General features: G+C 44.3%; 1 protein-coding gene across 3 annotated transcripts in view; it reads right to left on the bottom strand.

The window, feature by feature from the left end:
• The window catches only part of PPP1R36 (protein phosphatase 1 regulatory subunit 36), a 78,520-nt gene extending 57,366 nt beyond the window's left edge, over positions 1–21,154 (bottom strand). For 2 of the 3 annotated variants that reach the window (XM_030214660.1, XM_030214661.1), the window contains exons 1-4: positions 21,015–21,154; positions 17,079–17,143; positions 12,799–12,885; positions 112–278 (exon numbers count right to left, since the gene is read on the bottom strand). In XM_030214660.1, coding sequence (XP_030070520.1) covers positions 112–278; positions 12,799–12,885; positions 17,079–17,143; positions 21,015–21,023 — 328 coding nt within the window. In that variant the 5' untranslated portion in view covers positions 21,024–21,154. Of the gene's footprint in view, positions 1–111; positions 279–3,334; positions 3,412–12,798; positions 12,886–17,078; positions 17,144–21,014 lie in introns of those variants that run through there. The other variant, XM_030214662.1, reaches the window with a different exon arrangement.
• Positions 21,155–26,288: the final 5,134 nt, after the last annotated feature.

The following is a 26,288-nucleotide window of genomic DNA, read 5'->3' as shown; positions in this document are numbered from 1 at the left end:
AGAAATGTATAAAATAAGAAAGAGACAAAATGGCTGAAAAAATAATTCCATGTAGGTAACAAAAAAAAACTGTAGTACTATTTATGAAACTGAATAGCTATATCTACTTACGTTTAACATCATCTAAGGTAACAGACCCATCTTGATCTCGTTTACTAACAGATCTGGTTGATTTTGGAGTCAGCCCACTAAATGTTCCATCTGATGGTTTTGCAGGACCTAATGTTTTGAGAATGACCATGCTTGATTTAACTCCTGCATGTAGCTTACTCTCCGCACTGAAAGAAAAAGCAGTTCAGTATTTCATATAAGTTATATTTAGGAACTTAACATGTAAAACTAATAGGGACTAATATTTAAATGGAAATAACTGAGAAGGACAAGCTCCTATCCAGTTATCTCCTGCTGACCGGGTCCTACCTGGATTTTCAGCAGCACATAATCAGATAAACATTGTCCTGGCCTTCGAAAGGTAGTCAAAATATGTATTTAGTCCAATAAAAAAGATATATTTTCTTTTTTTAAATTTTTATTTCTATTTATTACCTTTAAAATGGACTGACATAGCAACCAACCCAGTGGCGTCACGAAGGCAGCTGACACCCGGGGTGGGTCGCTGCTGCGCACCCCCCCCCCCAGGTGCAGTGCGGCGCACCCTCCCCCCTCCGGAGCGCACCCCCCCCCCCCCCGAGAACATACCTGGAAGGCGATGAGGGGCGGGAGAGCCAATCCGCCGAGTGCACGCTGCTGGGGGGTGTCGGCGCCTTGCTGGTTCCCTGCTCTCTCTGCCCCGGAACATTTTGTTCCGGGGCAGAGAGAGCAAGGAACCAGCAAGGCGCCGACACCCCCCAGCGGCGTGCACCTGGGGCGGACCGCCCCACCGCCCCCCCCCCCCCCCTCCTTCCTACGCCACTGAACCAACCTGCTGCGAATCCAGGCAGACCACCACTGCACTATCTGGATAATGCCAGGGCAGAGTCAGAGAGGAGCCAGGACTTACCCAATTTTCCATCTGGTAACCAGGTAAGTCCCAGATAAAGTTAGAACAGCAAAAAAGGCTATCCTAAGTTTATCTGGATTTTTATCCGGGTACCAATTTAAATATTGACTGACACCCGGATGACTTTTGGCGGTCACCTGTGACCTGGATATTCAGTGTCAGATCCTGGATTAGGGTCAGCATTGAATATCCAGATTTTTTCTGCCCGCAGTAAGACATTTTTTGTAGCGCCAGAAATGGCACATGCCCTAGGGGTGGGATCTACTGCTGGGCTCCTGCAGTAATTCCCGATTGGCGCATGGTAACCCCGCAGTGGGCTTACTGCTGTTTAGTAAAAGGGCAATTTTCAAATCCTTGTATGTGCCTAAAAACTGATTTTTCCATATAAAACTGACCTCTACCACTGCAGCTAAAATTTTAGTTACATTTACAGGGGTGCTCCAAAAGGGGTGGTTTAGGTTTCATGCAAGTGTCTGAGGCTACTTTTATGGTACAAGTATTTTATTGGTCATAAAAAAATAATAAACATATAAACAATACCTTAAACCAGAACACAAATACAACAGATTTCAGCAATGATATCAAGGATCAGTTTTAAATAATAACCCCCCCCCCCCCCCCCAAAAACAAAAAAAAAACAAAAACAACCCTATCAAGTGTACAGAGCCTCCAGAAAAAGAAAACAGAACATTAATAACCAGTTCAATATGCAGCTATAGGCCACATGTGGCAAAGAAGACCAATAAGGTTCCCCAAGTAAACTAAACGCCTTCCCCTTGGAAACCTAATTAATTTTTCAGAAGTGGATGTCAAAGCGGAGGCTTCAGTCAGTCTTTAGTATGAGAACTATGGGGAAGGATCACTTTTGGGATCTTTGATTACCCTTTATTTCACTTCAGGGATTCAGCAAGACTGCTGTTGGATGGTTACCCCACAGATAGTAGGGAGCACATGCTGAATGGCCTAGGTCTGACCAGGTCTGACCAGGGCCTTCAGAAAATACTTCCTGATTCTTTAGAACAAGGTATTCTGTCTTTTGGCTTGCGCACTTCTTTCCCATGTAGACTGAGACTTCCAGCCTAAAACTTACCCTTGTGGAGGCTCATTTTCAAAGCACTTAGACTTACCAAGTTACATAGGCTATTTTCAGGCTTATTTTCAAAAGAGAAGGACATCCATCTTTCGACACAAATCAGAAGATGGGCGTCCTTCTCCCAGGGTCGCCCAAATCGGCATAATCGAAAGCCGATTTTGGGCGTCCCCGACTGCTTTTCGTCGCAGGGATGACCAAAGTTCCTAGGTGCTTGTCAGAGGCATAGCAAAGGTGGGACTTGGGTGTGCCTAACACATAGGTGTCCTCGACCCATAATCAAAAAAAGAAGGGCGTCCCTTACGAGCATTTGGACGACTTTACTTGGTCCTTTTTTTTGTTACGACCAAGCCACGAAAAGGTGCCCAAACTGACCAGATGACCACCCTCAAAAAAATTATTTAAAAATATTTTTTGCCAGCCTCTATGCCAGCCTAAAATGTCATACTCCGGTCCATCGCAGCAGTATGCAGGTCCCTGGAGCAGTTTTAGTGGGTGCAGTGCACTTCAGACAGGCGGACCCAGGTCCATCCCCCCTACCTGTTACACTTGTGGTGGTAAATGTGAGCCCTTCAAAACCCACTGTACCCACATCTAGGTGCCCCCCTTCACCCATAAGGGCTATGGTAGTGGTGTATAGTTGTGGGTAGTGGGTTTTGGGGGGCTCAGCACACATGGTAAGGGAGCTATGCACCTGGGAGCAATTTGTGAAGTCCACTGCAGTGCCCCCTAGGTTACCCGGTAGGTGTCCTGACATGTCAGGGGGACCAGTGCACTACGAATGCTGGTTCCTCCCATGACCAAAGGGCTTGGATTTGGTCGTTTCTGAGATGAGCGTCCTCAGTTTCCATTATCGCCGAAAATCAGAAACGACCAAGTCTAAGGACGACCATCTCTAAGGTCAACCTAAATTTCTAGATTTGGGCGTCCTCGACCATATTATCAACACGAAAGATGGACGTCAATCTTGTTTCGATAATACGGGTTTCCCCACCCCTTCACCGGGACATCCTGCAAGGACGTCCTCAGAAAAACTTGGGCATCCCTTTCGATTATGCCCCTCCACGTAACTTTGTAAGTCTAAGTGCTTTGAAAATATGCTTCATAGGCTCTAACTGAATAAAAGTGCAAAAGGATACCATCCTTCTCTTTAGAAGATTTACATACACTCTTCCTCTATTTACAGGCTGTAATTCTTGTGGTTGATTCACTCCAGTCTATCAACTACCTTCTAAAGCTCTTACCACTGAGTAAGTAATTTGTTCACAGAGGAAAGGAGGAGGATCAGCACTCAGTCTCCAATTTGGAACATATTGGTAGCAGAAGAATGATTATAATACTTGATGTTCATGACTTGGGTTCCCTGAGAGCATGTTTTTACTGCTTCATCCACTTTCTTCATGCAGATCTGCATTTGTACTACAACGGCCATCATGTTTTTCCCAAGGTCCAGTGTTCTTCCCAGACTTTTTGAACATCTAGGATTCTCCAGAGTCTTCTCCCATAAAGGAGTTGAAAAAAAAGGAAGATTATGGAGCTCTAGAGACCTTTAATTGTGAAGAAGTAATAAATTGCACCAATTCCTATTATTAGTGAAGAACCTCTGAGATCTGTGCTTAAGGGTTTTATGTAAATGTCCCATCAACCTGTCACTCTGGGGGTGGTATTCAAAGGGTCTGAGTGTCTTACCTTTCAAGAAAGCATAAATCTAGTTTATGATTGCAGATATGAAGGGATTTGCTTGATTTGTAAGGACTTCTCTATGAGGGCCCATTTAAGAAAATATCTCCATAAGACCATTCATGATACCCTCTAGGAAGGAGACGTAGAGAGTTTGTATGTGAAATAGGGCATATTCAGTAGCTGCCCCTGTGAGCTGGAAAAACTTGCTGCTGGCTTTACACTAGGAACAGAATTATTTGGCTTTTCATAAAAAAAACTCAAAACTTTCCTAATCCCTGAGATTACTGAAATGTAGGAGGATGCAGGTGATAGACAGAGCAGGAGAGTGTATTTCTGTACCTGTGATTGTATTTCTTGTTTTGCTATAATGTTTTATATTGTACATTACCTTGGGAAAAAGTTTGGATTCAGGAAGGCAATTAAAAATATATATAAAGAGGTCATGTGATGCTGTGAGCAGCTCCGGGTGTGTGTTTGGAGGCTGCTCTGGGATCCCCCAATAAATCATTTTAATCTGCACCCCAGGACCATCTGTTTAACACCACCTGGATACTAATATCTTCTGGCACCTTATGGACAAGTATGTAACCTGACACAGCTCCTCGATAACACGAAGAGAGCGGCATCAACAGAGCACCAGCAAGATGGCGGAATCATCCCCAGCCCCATAGATGGCCTGTTCTACAGCGATGATTATGGAACTTACTGAGGCAGTAGTGTGTGCACTAGACTCGTGGTTTCAACAGCTTTCGGAGCAAATTGACAATCTTTCTCAACTCACCTCTGATATACCTTGGTGAACTGGAGAATGTTGCATGTCCGAGGTGGGTGCAACTTTACCAATTAGATTGGAATGGGTCCATCGTGTTGGGCTTGTTAGTGCGGAGACACCAGGCCCTGCATCATAGTGGCTAAGTTCCACTCATACAGTCAAAAAGTGAATTTGCTCAGAACGTACAAGGCCTGTTGTGAGGCCATACACTATCAGGGGCATTTTCAAAAGAGAAGGGCGCTCATCTTCCAACACAAATCGGGAGATGGGTGTCCTTCTCTCAGGGTCGCCCAAATCGGCATAATCGAAAGCCGATTTTGGGCATCCTCAACTGCAGTCCGTCGCGGGGACGACCAAAGTTCACGGGGTGTGTCGGAGGTGATAATGGAAAAAAGAAGGGCGTCCCTGACGAGCATTTGGTCGACTTTACTTGGTCCATTTTTTTTCACAACCAAGCCTCAAAAAGGTACCCAAACTGGCCAGATGGCCACCGGAGGGAATCGGGGATGACCTCCCCCAATGGTCACCAACCCCCTCCCACCCTAAAAAAAAAAAAAAAATTTAAATGTTTTGCCAGCCTCTATGCCAGCCTCAAATGTCATGCACAGCTCCCTGACAGCAGTATGTAGGTCCCTGGAGCAATTTTAGTGGGTGCAGTGCACTTCAGGCAGGTGAACCCAGGCCCATCCCCCCCTACCTGTTACACTTGTGCTGGTAAATGTGAGCCCTTCAAAACCCACCTGAAACCCACTGTACCCACATGTAGGTCCCCCCTTCACCCCTTAGAGCTATGGTAGTGGTGTACAGTTGTGGATATTGGGTTTTAGGGGGGTTTGGAGGGCTCAGTCCTATGCCCCCCCCCCCATGTCCATCATCTCCCACTCCTGTGCCTACCCCCCCCCCCCAAGGTGTTCAGCATCTCCCCTTCCTTTCCCTATCCCTTCAAAGTGTCCAGCATATCTCCTTCCCTTTTCTTCCTTCTCCCCAAGGTGACCAGCATCTCATCTTCCCTTCTGCTCTCTATCCATCAACTCCCCTTCCCTTCCCTTCCTTTCCCTTCCCCCCAAGCTGCCTAGAATCTCATCTCCTCTTTCCTAAACCTCCATGTCCAGCATCTCCCTTCTCTTTCCCCTGCTGCTATGGCAAATACCATACCCCATCCTCCTCCATCAGCTGCTGCTGCAATGAAACTCAGCACAGCATGGGGTCTTAAACACAGGCTCATACTAAAAAAAATATGGTGCATCCTGCCCCCTCTGATGCCAGCTTCCTCTCAGAAGGGGTGGAATGTGGAAGGCCTTGAGCATGCGCCTGTGTTGAAAGGCTCCATGCCATGCTGACAGCTGCATTTAAGTGTTGCTCTCCTGCTGCCTGGGTGCCATATCATCTCTTCCCCCCCCCCCCCCCCCCCCCACACACAATTTTGCCATCCTAGGCAGTTTGCCTAGTCTGCTTAGCGATAGGGCCAGCTCTGCAAGTAACCTCTCCATTTCTTCTGCTACAGATCCCACATTCTCCATGTAAGTTAAAAGAAATGGGTTAGAGCATGTTTATTTGTCAGCAAATGTATAGAAAACAACATCCAACCATTTTCCCAAGGTCTATCAGCTGTCTCTTTAACATGGAAAGATGTGGGATTATCTCTTTAAACAATGACAGGCCAGACTCCAGGACCTGTTTAATGGAGATTTATTTTCCGTACCACAGTTTGGCTCAGCAGTAAAACAATAAAACGAGAGCCAAGGAAGGCAGAAACAACCAAGAAGCTCTCACCAAATTGGCCGCATATCTGCTTAACACAGTCAGTTTTTGTTGGACAGGCTTCTGGAAGTCTGCCAGCCACTAGTCTTTAGTCTATTGTCTGTTCACGGGTGCTAAGGCTTTTCCAGCACAAGGCCTTGAAGTTCTGCTGCTGCTCTCATATACCTTCTAGCTAGGTCCCTGCTCTAGCCTGCTGTTGCCTCTTTTCTGTGGGTTGTTTTTTGTTTTTGTTTTTTTCTGTATTCCGAGATCCTCTCCTGTGAGTTTGCAGGATTTCCTAACTGCCTCTTTAATGTAGTCTGCAAAACGTTAACCTGTTATAGCTTTTTAAGCTAGACTGGCCCCTTGGAACATAAACCAGTTTATGTATACCAATAAAAAAAAAAGTCCACTTTAAAACATTTTGAGCTCAAGCCAGGGAAAGTTAGCAGAGCCTGAGAATGTTGTTGTAATAAACAAATTTTAAAAAATTCCTTTGGTCACAATGGTTATAAAACTACATCCTGCAGAAAAGTAAAATATTGTAACTGGAATGTTGTAGCACTCCCAGAGTGATGTAACTATGAGCATAATACAATATTTGTTATATAATATAACCTATATAAAGTCTAGAATTATAATAACTGTCTAGTACCATATCATAGATCTTAAGCACAAGGTATAAAGGGAAACTCTTGACAATCAACCATCAGCAAGACAGTGTCTTACATGTACGCATGTGAATCTATATGGATATAGGCTCATAGGGGCCCTTTTACTAAGCTGCGTAAACGTCTACGCGTGCCCAACATACACCAAAATGGAGTTACCACTTAGCTACCGCATGGCACTTGCGGTAATTTTATTTTTGGAGCACGTCTGATATGCACATATCAGCTGTGCGCCAAGTGGCATTTGACACGTGTAGGTCATTACCACCCGGTTACCGCGTGAGACTTTACCGCTAGGTCAATGATTGCCGGTAAGGTCTCAGAACCAAAATGGGCATGTTGCAATTTTCATTTTTCTGCACGTCCAGTTTCGGCAAAAATTTTTAAAAGGTGCGCTAAAAAATGATTCTGCGCGCACCCAAAACACGCGTCTACACTACCACAGCTCATTTTTTTCAGCGTGCCTTTGTAAAAGGGCTCCATAGTTTGTCACCGGCTCATATGTGAGCTTTCATTACTTCACTTATGAAGAAAGCAGATGCCCACCAGTTTCAATGTATTTGCTGATTTATGTGCTGTACAACAAAATTAACGTAACAACAGTCAACACTATACAACTTATTTACAGGTTTCACTTTCTTCATTTGGAGATTTCATTGTGTGGTTCAGTGGAGTCCCAGAGCTTTACAAACAGCTTTGTAACCCTTTCTAGACTGATATATTTCAACAACTTTTTTTCTAATTTCTTCTGGAATTTCCTGTAGAAACTGTGTGGTGACAACTTCATTCTTATGGTAAAGGTTCATTATGCAGTGAGGTTTAGATTCAACAGGGTTGGCTGCAATCAAGCCTGGTCAGGGTCGGACTGAGAATTGTCTGGGCTCCCGGGCACTGAGGGTGGTCTGGGCCCCCCCCCCCTGGTCGCTGCCCAATGTCCCCTCTGCCACGCTGCTGTTACCCCTACCACCACAGCCGATGCCCCCACTGCCCCAGTCTTACCTGAAGGGTCCTGGTGGTCTAGTGGTCTCTGTGGGGGGGGGGGGGGGTAGCATGTCCTTTTCTGCCCACTGCACTGCCGCTATTCCCCTGCCTGCCAGCACTGCTGAGTTTTCAAAATGGCGGCCAAGACTTCCACAGGGAATCTCGGCCGCCATTTTTAAAATACGGTGGTGCCAGGTAGGGGGAATAACGGCAGCACAACAGGCAGGAAAGAACATCCCCCCCCCCCCCCCCCGCAGAGGTCATTAGATCACCAGCAGCGCACCTTTAAAGGTAGGACCGGGGAGGGCTGTAGTGTGCGACGGGCATCCGGGCAGAGCTTCTGTGCCCCCTAGTCTCTGGGCCCTCGGGCACTGCCCGGCTACTTGACTGGTCAGTCCTCCCCTGAGCCTGGTTGTGTTCAATCAGCTGAATCTAATTATCAATTAAATTTGGTCAATTGGTCAATAATCTAAGGGGCAGTTACTTTTTCACATGGGTGATATGGGTGTTGGATAAACTTTGTTCCTTAAATAAATGAAGTAACAATTTAAAAACTGTGTTATGTGTTTACTCAGGTTCCCTTTGTATAATACAGTATTTCATTTTGTTAATGATCAGAAACCATTTGGTGTGACATACATGAATAATAGGGCAAATCAGGAGAAGGGAAAAACTTTTTCACATCATTGACATACATGCACACATACCAGATAGGCACCTATACACTATTATGTAAATACATGTTTATCTTATACAGCATATATTTTACAGGTGGGCGATGCACAAGGGCAGGGCATACACTTATGCGCATAGAGCCAAATTCTGTATATTGCACCTGAAAAATTGGCGCCGATTAAAGACACGCTTAACATGATTCTATAAAGAGTATGCACAACTTAATTGAACAAGCTAATCAGCACTAATTGGGTGATAATCAATTATCAGCACTAATTGGCAATAATTAGGATTTAGGCGTATAACCGATTTTATATCGGATTGTGCCTAAATCTTATTGCGTATGACAATTTGGGGGCACGGTTAGGGGCATTCCTGGATTTTATGAGCATTGATACAGAATCACGCCTAAGCATGCCTAACTTAGGCACTGGTATTTAGGCCTACTTACAGCAGGCCTAATCGCTGCCACCTACAGTTAGGCGCACCTTCATGCTAAGCACAAATCTATAAAGGAAGCATACTCATTATAGAATCATGCTAAGCATGTCACATTAAGCATGTCACTAATGATGACCCCTCTAGCCAAGACCCTATCCAACCAAGGCCTTAACCCTTTCATCTATGCAGACGATTTCACAATATACATTCCTTACAAATCTAATATGACAGAAATCACCAAGAAAATCAAGATCAGCTTGAACATCATGGACTCTTGGGCAAATGCATTTCAACTAAAACTCAACAAAGAAAAAACACACTGTCTCGTTGTCTCAACCCAACACAGCGCGGACAACCCCACAGTTATCAACACCCCAGATTACACCCTCCCTATCTCAGACAGCCTGAAAATCCTCAGCGTTACAATGGACCGCAACTTAACACTAAAGAACCAAGTGACATCCACAACAAAGAAAATGTTTCACTCAATGTGGAAACTCAAACGCATGAAACAATTCTTCCCGAGGGAAACATTTCGCAACTTGATATAATCAATGGTACTAAGCCATGTAGACTACTGCAATGGAATCTATGCGGGACGTAAAGAACAAACCTTAAAGAAACTTCAGACCGCTAGAACACGGCAGCCAGGCTTATCTTCGGAAAAACCTGATTTGATAGCGGAAAACCCCTCCACGAAAAACTACACTGGCTCCCAATCAAAGAACTCATTGCTTTCAAAATCTGCACACTGGTACACAAAATTATCTACGGTGAAACCCCGGAATACATGACAGTCTTGATCGACCTACCAACTAGAAACACATCCGAATCAACACGAACATACCTAAACCTGCACTACCCAAGCTGCAAAGGACTCAAATACAAATCAACTTACACATCCAGTTTTTCCTACATAAGCACACAATTGTGGAACGCATTACCAAAAGCCTTGAAAACTACGTACGACCACCTACACTTCCGGAGAACACTAAAAACGTATCTGTTTAAAAAGGCATATCCTACCAACCTAACATAAATGCCTGATCCCTGCAACATAACAAAACTAAAATACGGAATGGACATAACACAATTTTTCCGTTGTACGATGACCTTGTGTGGCTGTACCACATGAACTTTATCTTATCTCAACATCACTCTGTATTGGTTTACACCGGAGTCTGCAAACGCATCTCCGGTACTATGTAAGCCACATTGAGCCTGCAAATAGGTGGGAAAATGTGGGATACAAATGTAACAAATAATAACAAATAATAATTATCGGTGCCGATGTATAGGTACTACTTATAGAATTTACCCCATAGCATATAGAAGACTAGTATCAGTGGCACTTTGGCGCACACACTTACACCATCTCTATGGCCAGTGTAAGTGCTCATGTCTAAGCACATATGTGCAGGACTTACTTTCCTTTATAGAACAGGCTCATGTACATAGGCACAGTATTACAGCTTACCCCCCTATAAGGGTGATTCTATAACAAGGTACTTTGTAGGTGGCCTATTTTCCTTTCTAGAAGACTATCCTAATTAATCATTTAGGCATCACTACTTAGCCAGTCATAAAGCTAGTATGTTTTTAACACCTAAAATGTGGCAGGTATTAATGTAACCTGGAGTATAAGTGAGAACCAAACCAGGAGAGAGTCCAAGTTGACAGATGACAAACCAATGCGGAGATGTTGCTTGAAAAATCCTTTAATCAAAGCACCAGGAGAAGGACCTGACACGAACTGTGTTTCAGCGGATGGAGCCGCTTGCCTCAGGGGTCACAATAATGTTCTCTATCAGCTAGAGCGACTAATTATGTGACTAGAGCAATAATGCTAGTAGAACTATCGGTATCAGCTGTGTCAGTTATAAATGCCCACAACGGCTTGCTCTACTCTCTCCTGGTTTGGTTTCTATTTCCGTAGAGGTTTCCTTCCTGTTTTGCTGTGCCCTTCCTATAAGTGAGAACCCCACCTATGTCCCACCCCTCTGAACAACCCCTTTGAAAATACATGCAATGTAAGTTCAGTGGATATTTGCAGAATAGCTCTTAGGCAGCATCTTGGCCTTTTCCCCATGTAAATGCGTACATATATGACTAAATGCTGGTATTCTAAACGTTCACATGCATAATGCATGCATAAATGTTAGTACCTAGTTTATAGAATTGTGTTCCACATGTCTATCCAGCATATGCCTGAATTCTGCCATTGTTTTGGCTGCTACAGCCTCTGCTAGAAGTGTGTTCCAGGTGCACACCCATCCGCTCAGTGAAAAGGTATTTTCTCACACTCTTTTGCAGCTTCCCTCCCTTCCACTTTATACAATGATGCCCTGTACTTGAGCTTTTAATTCTAAGAAAAATGCTACGTGATGGTGTTTTATTGAATCTGCTAGTTATTAGAATATTTGTAGACTTCTCCTTCCCCCTCTTTGTTCTAGAGGAAGGTTGTCCAACCTCGGTCCTCGAGGGCCGTAATCCAGTCGAGTTTTCAGCATTTCCCCAATGAATATGCATGAGGTCTATCTGCATGCACTGCCTCCACTGTATGCAAATAGATTTCATGCATATTCTTTGGGAAAATCCTGAAAACCCGACCTGGCGAGGGCCAAGGTTGAACAAAATCCTGAAAACCTGAGCTGGTGAGGGCCAACGTTGGACACCCCTGTTTTAGAGAATACATCTAGCTCCTTCTATGTATGGTTTAGGGCAATTCTATAAGACCACATTTATATATAGGTGCCCAGAAGGTGCCTATGTGGCATCTACTTTCCTTTATAGAATACTAACAGGTGAAAATGCATACCTATAATTTAAGCATAATATAATTCTGCTTAAAGCATCCAGCTGGTGTAAGTGCTCATACCTAAAAGCTAGAGATATGTGTGCTCCATCCATCTGTTAAATACATGCTATTTTTGGCATTTATGTGTTTATGTGCACTCATATATGAATATAATAACATGAGTTAATGTTTAGATCCCTCATATATGTACATTTTATGTCACTTACTGCTTTTTATATGTTAAGATTATTTTTATATGTTGTTTTGTAAATAGACTCCTGATGCAGGCCCTGTAGACCGAAACACAGCTGTGTCGAGTCTTGTTCATTGATCAAATAAACATTGGATTTTTATCTGGAGCGTCGTCCTTTTATTATTATATTTTAGTCTTCTTCGCTGTTTTGTTTTTTTTATTTACATTTTTTGCGAAGACTTGTTTCTGCTGTTACTGTTGATAGCCCATGCTAATATTAGTAGCTTTAGCTATGTTAGTAAATGGTTTTATTTGTGGAATACAACATACTAAAGTCAATGTATCTTTATTGTTCGATCCCCCAAGAGTGTCCCAAGCCCCCAGGGGCCTTGAAGGAGATTTTTCCCCCTGCTGGAACCCGATGGAGTGCAAGGTGGCCTCACAGCTCCCTGATATGCCTGCTCACATGGCTGAAGTGTGGAAAGAGGGTTAAATATGGAAGAGTGGAGTGGTCATGGCAACATAGATAAAGAAAGCGTATACTCTTACAGGGTTATTAAACAGCTTGTTCGAAGTATTGGTGCCTAAAGGCCTGAGCTGTTCACGATTATCAAAGATTATGGTTTTAATATTTAAAACCTGGACACAGCAATGTTCAAGAAATTAGGCTTGAACAGTGAACAGAATATAATCCCTTTAGTGCCCCAGGGAAAAAATGTTCTGTTCTCTTATAGTTACTGTTTTAACTGATGTACCTGTCAGCACCTTTTCTGCCAACTTCCTGAAAGTGTATTGCTTTGCTCTTCTTTGGCTTATCTTTAATATCTGCTGCACCATCATAGCTGGAATACAAAAAAAAAACTTTGGAAATTGCACAAACATAACCTTTATATATATTAAAACAGGAATGCAAAAAATATATCTTGACTGAACTGTTCTAACTGCAAATTCTTGCACCATCAACTTGCTTAAATTGTTCATTATCCAATGGCAGGACCCTAAGCGTGGTCACAGCCCAAAGTATTTTAAGATAACTAACGCTCATAAATTCATTCTGTCTGATATTCAAAATGATTTAATCAGCAGGAAATGGCCGCTGACCAGTTAAATCACTTGTTTGCAGCAGTCGGTCATTTTTATCAGCACTTAACCGGTTATCTTTACTGAAAATGACTGGTTAGCACCGAATGCAAAAGCAGTTAATTTATGGCTGTTCCAGGGGTGTAGTCAGCTTAAATGCCGATACTGAGCCCTCACCACATAAGTAGACCACTTAAATCAGGCCAGTGGTGTAGCTATGTGGGGCCACAGGGGCCTGGGCCCCCCCCAAATTTGCTCTAGGCCCCTGGTTTGGCTAGTGGGGGTCCCCAACCCCTGCCAGCTGAAGCCTTCGTCCAGTGCTGGTCTCCGGGGCCGCCTCATTGCCTGCCCTGCTCTCTCTTCCCCTTTTAGTGAAATTGAGCAATAAGGAAGTATCAGTCCCAAAATTCCTTAACCCTTTAGTGTCCAATGTTCCCATCAATCTGTTAGTATAAGTGAGAGTGGGATGTTTGACCACGGGAATACAAATCCTGGAGACAAGAATCTTAAAAAGTTTGTTTATTGATGAAAAGACTCGACACAACTGTTGTGTTTCGGCCGTCAGGCCTGCATCAGGAGTCTATAAAACATACATATGCAAATAAAGAAAAATTAAGTAAAAAAACATAAAACGTATATGTTGTGTCAAGTCTTTTCATCAATAAACAAACTTTTTAAGATTCTTGTCTCCAGGATTTGTATTCCCGTGGTCAAACATCCCACTCTCACTTATACTTGTGTTTTCCCGTGGGGCGTTCGAGTTCTCTGCTTGGTTGCGGATTCTTCTGAACATATACCCATCAATCTGTTCCCATATGGCTTATTATGGGAACATTGGACACTAAAGGGTTTTAATTAAGAATTCAAAGTGTCTGTGGGTCTTACCAGAGAGACATGTGGGGGCATGTGAAATAGTATGCTATTAGCACTCAGAAAAATGAAAGCACAAATAAATTGGACAAATATAGCAGGATGGACATGCTTGCCTTACTACACATTCTCATGCCTCTGGGCCTGAAGTCAGTCACAGGATCAGGGCAGGTGCCCTGGACCCCACATCTCCAGGGGGCCCCCACACTCCATCACTTCTTCCTATTCTCACCACCCCATCTAAGATCTCCTTCCCATTCCCTCACCTTTCTTGTCTAACTTAAATCATGTTTTTGTTCACAGGAGGTCACTAGCATGGCAGCGATTCTGATGTGATGCCCGCATCTCCCCCGGTGCTGTCCCTCTGCCACATTCCACTGCCTTCTGAAGCAACTTCCTTTTTCAGCCTGGGAGGAACGTGGTAGAGAAACAACGCTGGGACAGACGCGGGCAGTGTATCAGAATCGCTGCTGCGCTGGCAACCTCCTGTGAACAAACATGCAATTTAAGTTAGATAGGGAAGGTAAGTGGAAGGGAAGGAGACATTAGATGGGGTGGCAAGGAGGGAAAGAGATGGCAGACCAAAGGGTCCCTGCTGGAGCTGTTTTAAAGTAGACAGTGGGGGGGGGGGGGGGGGGGGGGGTGGGGTTGAGAGATAGGAGGACATGCCATACTGGGAGTGTGGGAAGGGGATGGAGCAAGACATGATGGACCTGGGAATAGAGGTGAGGAAGAGAGATGGCAGACAATGGGGTGGAGGGAAGAAAGAGAGAGGTAGAGATGTTGGACCCGGGGGTGGTGGGGAGGAAGGGAGAGATGCTAGCTGGGAAGGCAGTTGGGAAGAAAGAGAAAGATGTTGGACTCAAGAATAGAAGGGAGGAAGAAAGAGGCAGGTGCTGCAATGGATAGGAGGGAAGAGAGAGGAAGAGATGCTGGCTCATGTGGGATGGCGTGGGAGGGAAGGAACAACAGCAGCAGGAAAGAGAGAGGGAGCAATGTTGAACCATGGAGGGGAGAGAGAGGAGGAGAGATGATAGACCACAGGGGGTGCAGCAGGAAGAAAGACAGATGGGACAGGAAGATGATGAAGGTGGAAGAAAAGGGACAGGGAGATGTCAAGCCATGGGGATGGAGGAGGGAGAAGAGATGCTGGGCTACAAGAGTGGAGAGAGGGAGGGGAAATAGTGGAAATGGCAGAACCATGTGAGAGAGGCCAAGAAGGGGGTGGCAAGATAATGAGTGAGAGGAAGACAGTGTATACAGACAGTGAATACAGAGGTAGTAATGGAGGGTATATGAAAGATGGAAGGGAATAGCAGGCTGAAGAAGGAGTGAGATGACAAATGAGACAGCTATGGAATGAGAAAAGAATGAGAAAGTTAATAGGTAGCTGAAAAGTTACAAGAAGGAGAAGGGTGAGAAAGAAGGTGAAATTTGAGTAGAGAGAGAGGTAGAAAAGAAAAAAAAAAAGGGAGGAAAGAGCTATAAGGGAAAGATCAATATGTCAAAGAGGTGTAGTGAAGGAATAGGACAAAACAGGAGAGAGAAGAAAAGACAAATGGACAACAGCCGCTGGAAAGAGAATTAGCAGAAGACAGAGAAACTGAGATTAACATAACAGAAAAATAAAATGTCCAGACAACAAAGGTAGAAAAAAGTGTTTTATTTTGAATGTATTAACTGAAATATGTTAACGTTGAGATATGTGTATCACAGATGTCTTTGTATTGTGTTCGGTGGCATAGCCAGACAGATGGGGGGGGGGGGGGCAGGGGGGTAGGGCTGAACCCAAAAGTGGGTGGCACCAAATTTTCTCCCTGTCCCCTGCCTGAATGAAAAAAAATAATACCTGAGCTGGCAGGGATCTCCAGGCCCCTCCAGGTGAAGACTTCCTTTTCCTTTGCCGCTCTGAGCTGATCTCTCCAGTGCTGATGCCACTGCTGCCGCACCCGTGAGTGCTTGGCGTTTCTGCATGTGTGAAAACTGAGCATACATGGGCAGCAGCAGCTTGAGGACACAGCCACCAGATGCAGAGCTTGGAGAGCTCCTGTAGCCGGACCAGAGGAGGTGGTCTTCAGCTTGCACAGGTTGGAGGGTCTGAGCCCAAAGTGAGGGGGACCCAGACCCAGGCCCCCTGTGGCAATGCCACCAATTGTGTTCAGTACAAAAGGAAGTGCATTTCTGTTTTTATTTCTTCAGTGTTGCAGTACTTGCCAAGTTTAAGTTCTTGGGGTTCCCAGTTCAATTTTGGTGTTCACATGTCTAGTTCTAATCCCTTGTTCTGCATTTGGTGAAGATCTGTCTGTTTCATGTGTGAAGAAGTCATTTCAAGTTGTTTTATGTGTGGTAGTAATAGTGGGTGGGAAAACTGAGGGAGGGGGCCCCCTCCTTAATTTCTGCCCTGGGCCCCAGCTTGTCTAAAACCAGCCCTGCACAGGATTGTGAATTTAATGCTATCAGCAGTATATGTGGGTGCTGTCAATGCTTTGAAATATACCTAACACATTCTTGCTTTGTTTGCTTATAAATATTAATTTACTGAACCTTAGTTGGCTTTAAAAAATGGAATTTAGACTGAAAAAGCTATATATTATATAAAGAGTTATATATTATATAAAGAGCAACAAATGTGAACCCCTCCACTTATATCCAGAATTGTCTCATAACATTTGCTTGTTATACTAATATCATGCTTTTTCACTATCATGTTTACCCAAGATCCTTCTGTAATACTAAATGTTTATTTCTTATACTTCTCCACCATTCATGATGTATTGTAAGCCACATTGAGCCTGGGAAAATGTGGGATACAGATGCAATAAATAAATAAAATAAATATTTCCCCCAATGATTAAGCAGTACGTTCATTTTTAACATAGTAACATAGTAGATGACGGCAGATAAAGACCTGAACAGTCCATCCAGTCTGCCCAATAAGATAAAATTTTTGACATGAATTATTTTTCCAGTAAAAATAAGCATGCATACAGTATACTCTGCACTTTCTGCCAACAGAACCTGCCCCTAAGTATGAATAAGCAGAAAGTTTACGCTTCTGGTAATGATTTGAACTTTAGACATTTACCTAAGAAACTCAAGTGTGTTAGACTCTTCCTTCCAGTACCAGTGCCCCGCTGTTGGCTTTGTAAACTGCAAAACATAAATTATAATCCTTTAATGAATAGTAAACAAAGAATGTTTTTAGTCAACACCTGTGTCATTACAAGACAAAGAGGCAGATGCAGCAACCAAACGTAAAAAAATCTAAATCGTTAAAGTCCCTAACGATTTTAAAATAACGAAAAATGCACCAAAAAAAAAAGTCACACATGCTGAGATCGGTATTGAAACGTACAATGTATCAAAGAATCACAATACACATCGTTAATCGGCCCCCAAATCATGCACAGAGCAGCCAAGCGTTATGTTAGCTGCTCTGCGCATGCCACAAACAGTCAAAACACAGTCAAATCACAAGCACATGGCTCCCAAATCAAAACAAAAATAAAAAAAAAGGGTCGGGAGGGGGCAAAGGCGCTGGTCAGGAGCGTCCTGTATGGCCGTCCTTGCCCCCCCCCACCCGTGGTCGCCGTTCCCCCCGCCCTACTTCCCCCTGCATTCTAAATTAAAAAGCAAGAAGAAAAGCAAATGTACCTTTAGCAGCCCCAGCCCCCCTCCCTTCCTCACTACTCTGTCTCCCCTCAGCTCCGCCTCCCGACATCCTCCGCCCTGTGCCCCACCCCCTCTTGGGGTCGTCACCGCCATTCCCCTCCTCCATCGGGCCCCCCTCCCTCTTACCGGGCCCGTGCAGCGCCTCTCTCCTCTGTCTGAAGGCGCTGCACGGGCAAGAAGAAAGCTGATGCCTGCCTTCGCCCAGCTTCTGTCGCGCATCTCTCTCCTCCTGGGCCCGCCCCTGTCTGACGTCGGTAACCTACGTAGGTTACCGACGTCAGACAGGGGCGGGCGCAGCAGGAGAGAGACGCGCGACCGAAGCTGGGCGAAGGCAGGCATCAGCTTCTTCTTGCCCGTGCAGCGCCTTCGGACAGAGGAGAGAGGCGCTGCACGGGCCCGGTAAGAGGGAGGGGGGCCCGATGGAGGAGGGGAATGGCGGCGACGACCCCAAGAGGGGGCGGGGCACAGGGCGGAGGATGTCGGGAGGCGGAGCTGAGGGGAGACAGAGTAGTGAGGAAGGGAGGGGGGCCGGGGCTGCTAGAATTTTGCTTTTTCGGGGGGGGGGGAGCGGCGGAAAGTGGGGGGCAGCTCCTGATGAGCGCCCTTGCCCCCTCCCGATCCTTTTTTTATTATTTTTTTTTTTATGTGTTTTCTGACGTCCTTTGGACCAATCACAGCGCTTTTAGCTCTGCTAATGCGCTGGGATTGGCTCAAAGTTTATTTTTTCACTTAATGATTTTGCCTGGCACAGAGCTGTCCTAACGAGAGGTCCAGACCTCTCGTTAGATTTCCTGCCTTTTTCCTGCGTAAAGGCAATCGGAAAAGGTTAATGCATGTCGTTTCAATGGGGTTTTCACACTAATTGCTCATCTCCATTCCGTTTTCGTTAGCTGCAGGCTTCCTCGGTAAAAGCCCTTTGATGCATGCAACGGATCAAATTGGAGAGTCATTAAAGGCTCATTTAGCTTTAGTGCATCTGTCTCAAAGTGTTATGTCCTTCATGGAGTGGAGGAGTGGCCTAGTGGTTAGGGTGGTGGACTTTGGTCCTCGGGAACAGAGGAACTGAGTTCAATTCCCACTTCAGGCACAGGCAGCTCCTTGTGACTCTGGGCAAGTCACTTAACCCTCCATTGCCCCATGTAAGCCGCATTGAGCCTGCCATGAGTGGGAAAGTGCGGGGTACAAATGTAACAAAAATAAAATAGATACTATTGGAGATTCTATAAGGAATGTTGCTATTCCACTAGCAACATTCCATGTAGAAGCCTGCGCGGCCACACTGGTGATCTGCATTCCATGTAGAATCTCCAATAGTAGCAACAGTGGAGGAGTGGCCTAGTGGGTGGTTAGGGTGGTGGACTTTGGTCCTGGGGAACTGAGTTCGATTCCCACTTCAGGCACAGCTCCTTGTGACTCTGGGCAAGTCACTTAACCCTCCATTGCCCCAGGTACAAATAAGTACCTGTATATGTAAGCCGCATTGAGCCTGCCATGAGTGGGAAAGCGCGGGGTACAAATGTAATAAAAAATATATATCACTGGTAAAACTACAGAAATGAGCTAAACCTGGGACTAGGGCAATTCAGACATCAATCTCAGTATCATGATGATGCAGAAAGGAATATACAGAACCTATGTATTAAACTACATTAACCTGGGAATTATTGCGTGCTACAGGTTAACACGGCACCTTGATGGTCAGGACAGTCACAGCCAGGCAGTGGCGTTCCTAGGTCGGCTGCCACCCGGGGCGGATCGCGGCTGCGCACCCCTCCCCCCCCCCGGGTGCAGCGGTGTCCATCCCCCCAGGGTGCAGCATGACACCCCCCCCTGGTGCAATGACACCCCCCTGCGCGATGACACCCCCCCTGGTGCAACGACACCCCCCAGCGCATCAAACCCTCCCAGGGTGCATTCTTAGCTGCAGAGAGCAGCCGTGTGGCTGTCGGCTCCACTGGCTCCCTCTGCCCTGGAACAGGAAGTAACATGTTCTGGGCAGAGGGAGCAGGGAACCAGCGGAGCCGACAGGTGCATGGCTGCTCTCTGCACTCCTCCAGCAGCGTGCACCCGGGGTGGACTGCCCCCCACCGCCCTGCCCTTGCTACGCCACTGCAGCCGGGGCCTGGGAAGGGGTAGGGGGGATTTAGTCTGGGTCTCACATAGATGCCTTTACTAGTTTAGTGCATGTGCTAATGGACATAAGCATGCACTAAGCGCCATGTGGCCCATAGGTATAAAATAGGAGGTGCGGCATTTAGAGCACTTTAATGTCCGTTGACGTTCACTAAGCTTTAGTAAAAGGGCCCCTTAGAAAGGTGGACCCATTTTGGAAAAAAAATGTTCAGATAGCATGCACAGAGCTCTGCCAGGTTATAAAATCACATATAACAAGTGTGTTATATGCGTGACTATAACGGTAATTTAAATGTCTTTGCAAATATGAACTGGTGGATTTAAAAGACTCACAGAACCCATTCAATTTTTCTGAATATATAGTGGAAATTTTTGATGCAGGTTTTTATTTGCTTACATTCTCACTCTCCAGGTTACTCAAGTGCAAATTTTCAAGTCATTTATCCAGGTAAAAAGGCTGTCTGAAAACTGCCACTCTTTCCTTGAGTAAAAGTACATACACACTGGCATACGTTTTTACAACATAAAGAACTATGAAATAAAAACAAACATACAAAGGCCCTTCATTATTAACCATGGGAAGAAAAGGTGGGCAGAAGGTGGGGTGAGGCCAGGGGAAGCAATAATGCATGTAGGGTTTCTTTTAAAAAGCCGCGCTAGAGATTCCCGCACGGCAAATGAGAGGGTGCCCATAGGAATTGAATGGGCTTTCTCTCATTTGCTGCACCGAGAAGCGCTAACACAGCTTTGTAAAAGAGGCTCATAGTTTTGCATTTTCACTACTACTACTATTACTACTACTACTATTTTCAATACTATGCATGTTATTTTCATGGGTAAAAGACCCATGGAAAAAATATCTGCTGAAGAAACAAGAGTGAATCTCTGCAGCTACTTTTTCCAGGGGAATTTTCAAACAAAAATTCCTTCTCTCTGAGAACTGGTGCAAAATTCATGTAGGAAACAAATTTTGCACCAGTCTGCAAAGGTTTCAAAATTGACCCCTAAATTGTCTATGCCAGTTACGGCAGTTGAGTACCAGGAAAGTTTATCAATAGAAATCAAACAAAATAAAACATGGAAAAGAAAAAAAGATGATACCTTTTTTATTGGACATAACTTAATACATTTTATTTTGTTTGATTTCTATTGATTACCTTTAAAAGTGGACTAACACGGCTACCACACCACTCTACAGAAAAGTTTAGAAACTTACGCCTTCCATGTTTTACATTAATCTCGATCACCCACAGGGAGATCCGGCCCTGTCCAGTGTCTCACTTCTCCGGCCATTGTTTACTGTGATGTCAGGTGCCGCCTTGGCAACCGTTGCCCAGCAATAGTGCCAGACACTATAATTATTGTATTTGTACAATTAATGTACTATGTACAATCAATAAATCCAAAACAGCTAATAATAACATAAGCTAATTTGTTTTCTCGCTGATTTAGCCTAATATTCTGCAGCACAGGCAGCACGCACAAAAACTTGCATGCACAGATAAAAGAACTTATTTGCTGTATCCAGTGTAGCTTGTTGTGTCTGGAGGACTGTCTTCCAGTTCTACTTCCTGGCTGCCTGCTCCAATCACCTGCCTCCTGCAGACACTCAGCAGAGACTGAGCCATTCTTTCTGCCTGCCTAGCTTCCGTTCCTACAGATGTGGCTGTGAGCAGCACGGATGAAGTTTATTCTCTTCTCTTTCGGTCACTGCCATCTAGATTTTAATTGCTGTTGTTAGATTTAGGTTCATGATGATTTTTACACATGTTGCTAAAGTAATACATCAGACCTTCTAAACCCTTTTCTGCCGCATTTTTTTAGTTTGCTCAATCCTCATGGCACACTGAACTAAATGTTGCTGGGTTCTCACACCTCCTCCTCCCATCCAGGGGAGAACTGCAGTATGTGCGAGTGCGTGTGTGTCAGACAACAGAGCTTCCAAGGTACCCAGTTCAAGAAGGGAGACTTTAGACCTGTCCTTGATTTCAAGCAACCCTATCATGATGCATTATGAGACATGCAGCACTGATTTCAATGGATAGAATCAAGGACTACAAATTTCATCCTGCTTTGGGATGTGAGTGCAAAACCAGCAATGGTGACAATTAATCCCTCCTGGAACTGGGTAACTTTCAGCTCTACTTTCAAAAGGGACAAGCAAAGGTGCAACATATTAACAGATAGGGTTGCCAACTAGATCCAGATTCGCCCAACAGGATTGATCCAGTCCTGGCCTTACCCCATTGCATGCAGAGACTCGTGATTCTGATTTACCCATTTGATTCCCTAAAACAGTGGCTCCCAAGGCAGATCCTGGAGGCAAACTGACTGGCTGGGGTGCCTCCAGGTCAACAAAAACAGAAGCAAAACGCACCGCAAAAACACACACGCAGCAAAACAAAGCAGAGGCAGTCCAGAGAAAAAGTCTCAAATGTAACAAAAGGTAGATTTATTAGGAAATGACCGACTCGGCCAAGTTTCAGCATACAAGCCTTCATCGGGCACAAATATGTTAACTCCAATATTGATACAAGAATATTCATGAGAGATTGTGGATATCCCAAAAAACTGATTGGCTGGGGTGCCTCCAGGACCAGGTTTGGGAACCATTGCCCCTAACTTACAATTCTGGCTGTCACTTCTACTGTGTATAACATTATTTTCACTTGTACTTATCCCCGCACTTGCAATTTTTACCTGAACCGACACCAGGGAGCAAAAGGGTTCAGAGACTGGAGTGCAGATGCCGGGATGCTGCGGAAGAGAAGGGGGAAGAGAGCAGTGTGGGGCTGCATCTGGGTGGGGCTGAGCCAAGGCCCACCCGTAGCTACGTCACTGCAGTGAATCATTTACTTTTGAGAAATAAGGGTAAAGATGTAGAAAAGAAGGTGTGTCATTTGCCCCAGTTGTGTCAGTTGCTTAAAGCAGGGGGTGGGGCAGCTGTTTTTGGGAAGGAGAGGGCATGTCAGTTCAGGGGAGTGGGTAGATGTATGTTGCCTGGGGGCAGGAGGGGTCAGTAGCTTCAAGGTGCATGAATTGCTGGTAGCTTTGCTTGGGAAGATCCATGGTTTCACCTGGAACCTAAGGAATTTCAATTTCCTGTGCCAGCCTCTTTTCACCCATTCCCTGCAGACTGCCTAGGAGGAGGACAAAAGAGAAGAGAAGTTGATAGGGGAGATAAACAAGAAAGGGGTTGTGAGAGAAGACAGTGTCAAGAGATGGTATATAACGGATGATTTGGCTCACATCTTTTAGTGTCAGTTTATATTCGGGTAAAGTATTTAACATTTAGAATTAATTTTATCAGTGTATATTGCGATGTTCCCCTCTCCAGAAGAAGGTACAGTTGTGATGCTTCCTCTTTTATTACTTATTACATCTCTCGTCCCCCTGGTATTTTGTGGAAGAGTCCTGCTACCTTCACTACGCCTTCTGTTGGCATTCCCCAACTAAGCAAGTCACTTCAACTCCTAACCATCCCCTAGTGGCCTCTTCCATGCGACATTGAGCTTCCCTGGGAAATCTCCCACTGGTGGTCTGGTCACATCAGGGCATGTCCTATAACTATTCCCCTATAATTATCACAATATATACGATGTTCTAGCCATGGAAGTGAAGAGATGTATATAGGGGGAGGGGATGTCTGTTCAATCTTCTAAATAATTATTACTGTCTAGTTATAGGAAAACTTAGACTGTGAGCCCCCTAGGGACAGAGAAAATACCTGTATATAATGTGTACAGTGCTGCATACATCTAGTAGCGCCATAGAAATGATTAGTAGTAGTATTAGTAGTAGTAAAATTGCAGGTGCCTTTATGTCTGGAGTCAGGAGCTCATATAAGGTACCACATTGTAACACACAGGTGTTCTGTTCTTGGAATGAAGGTTTGACAATAAGGGCCCTGTTTACTAAGCCGCTCTGTAGTCACCCTAACCTTTTAGCACACGCTGATAGAGTCACCCATTATATTCCTATGGATGTCTATTGTTAGCGCGGCTTAGTAAACAGGGCCCTATGTATTTACAATAACACTATAACTTGTATTGTCCCCTTTACAAAACTATAGGTATGCCACAGCTGTTAAATAAAAATAGAAACATGTCATTCCTGACACAGTTAAGCACTTTTTTTTAAATAGCTTGCCTCCCAACCGTTATGGCTAGTCTTCTAAACATGTATATACATAAAAATGAGTAAGGCAGAAGGTGATGTCTGCCCCACAGGGTACTGAAAGAACTCAAACATGAAATTGCTGATCTGCTGTTAGTGATCTGTAACTTGTCGTTAAAATCGTCTGTAGTACCTGATGATTGGAGGGTAGCCAAAGTAAAATTAAAAAGGGTTCCAGGGGTGATATGGGAAATTACAGATTCGTAAGCCCAACTTCAGTGCCGGGCAAAATAGTGGAAGCTATTATAAAGAATAAAATTACAGAACATGTAGACAAACATGGTTTAATGGGGCAGAGTCAGCATGGGTTCAGCCAAGGGAAGTCTTGCCTCACTAATTTGCTTCATTTCTTTGAAGGCGTGAATAAACATTTGGATAAAGGTGACCCGGTTGATGTAGTGTATCTAGATTTTCAGAAAGCTTTAAGCTCCTCACGAGAGACTCCTGAGAAAATTAAAAAGACATGGAATAGGAGGCAATATCCTTCTGTGGATTAGGAATTGGTTATTGGACAGAAAACAGAGGGTAAGGTTAAATGGCCATTTTTCTCAATGGAGGAGGGTGAATAGTGGAGTTCCGCATTGATCTGTACTGGGACCGGTGCTATTTAGCATATTCATAAATGATCTGGAAATCAGAAAGATGAGTGAGGTCATTAAATCTGCAGATAACATAAAATTATTCAAAGTTGTCAAAACATGTGGATTGTGAAAAATTGCAAGAAGACTTTAGGAAATTGGAAGACTGGGCACCCAAATGGCATATAAAATTTAAAGTGGACAAATGCAAAGTGAAGCACATTGGGAAGAATAAGTCAAATCATAGTTACTTGATGCTAGAACCCACCTTAGGAATCAGCACTCAAGATAAAGATCTAGGTGTCATTGTAGACAATAAGCTGAAATCTTTGGCCCAGTGTACGGTGGCGGCCAAAAAAAGCAAACAGGATGCTAAGAATTATTAAGAAAGAGATGGTAAATAAGACCAAGAATATTAAAATGCCGCTGTATCACTCCATGGTGCGACTTCATCTTGAGTACTGTGTTCAATTCTGGTCGCTGTATCTCACAAAAGATATAGCGGAATTAGAAAAGGTTCAAAGAATAGCGATCAAAATGATAAAGAGGACAGAACTCCTCTCATATTATATGAGGAAAGGCTAAAGAGGTTAGGGTTCTTCAGCTTGGAAAAGAGATGGCTGAGGGGGGATATGATTGACGTCTACAAAATCCTGAGTGGTGTAGAACAGGTAAAAGTGAATCGAATTTTTAGTCTCTCAAAAACTTTTAAAACAGGAGGAAATATTTTTTCACAAAGAATAGTTAAGCTTTGGAACTTATTGCCAGAGGATGTGGTAACAGTGGTTAGCATATCTGGGTTTAAAAAAGGTTTGGACAAGTTCCTGGAGAAAAAGTGCATAGTCTGTAATTGAGACAGACATGGGGAAAGCCAGCGCTTGTCCCAGGATTGATAACATGGAATTTTGCTACTAATTGGGTTTCTGCCAGATACTTGTGACCTGAATTGGCCACTGTTGGAAGCAGGATACTGGGCTAGATGGACCATTGATCTGACCCAGTATGGCAATTCTTATGTACTGGATGTGTTATTTAGGGTGGGGGTGGAGTAGGGGAGTTGACAGCCAACTATCTCATAGACATGCACCAATACACTCTCTGAAATCTCTTCTCCCGTGCTCTCACTACTCTTAAAAACCCTACCCACAGATAAAATTGTCAGACCTCCCTGTTCCCTCGATACTGTTTTGTCCCCCTCTCAACTCATCACTGTTATATTCCACTGTTCTATCCCCTAATAATATCCTGAATTTACTCTGTCTTATATAACTCTTCACAATGTAACCCATAATTGTACTGCAACCAATTGTACTTCCATTATTTACAATGTATTGTAAGCCACACTGAGCCCGCAAATAGGTGGGAAAATGTGGGATACAAATGCAAATAAATAAATAAAATAAAATAAACTGCATTGTTTCCCTTAAGGCTGTGGGTGTGGGGGTCCAGAGATACATGCCCAAAGGCCAGCAGCAAGTCTTCTTGGAAGGATCAAACTGCTGCTAGACTTCAAGCACCCACTGAGGCTCAGGAGCCTCATGGGCATCTAGATGGGGTTCCTATGGCTCCAGGGGCAAGCCTAGATCAGCATGTCTGTTGCCTGTCTGCAAGATTCAAGATGGTGCAGAAAATAGATCAGACGAGAATCATCCACCACCAAATGTATTCACTTCAACATGTGTGTGTATATAAAAGCTAAACATAAATGAGTGCAGGAAAAGGGGGTGGAGGGGGAA

Source organism: Microcaecilia unicolor, chromosome 9, assembly GCF_901765095.1.
Source record: "Microcaecilia unicolor chromosome 9, aMicUni1.1, whole genome shotgun sequence".
Classification (NCBI taxonomy): Eukaryota; Metazoa; Chordata; class Amphibia; order Gymnophiona; family Siphonopidae; genus Microcaecilia; species Microcaecilia unicolor.
Note: the sequence above shows the minus strand (reverse complement) of the source record. Positions and strands in the feature narration are given on the sequence as shown.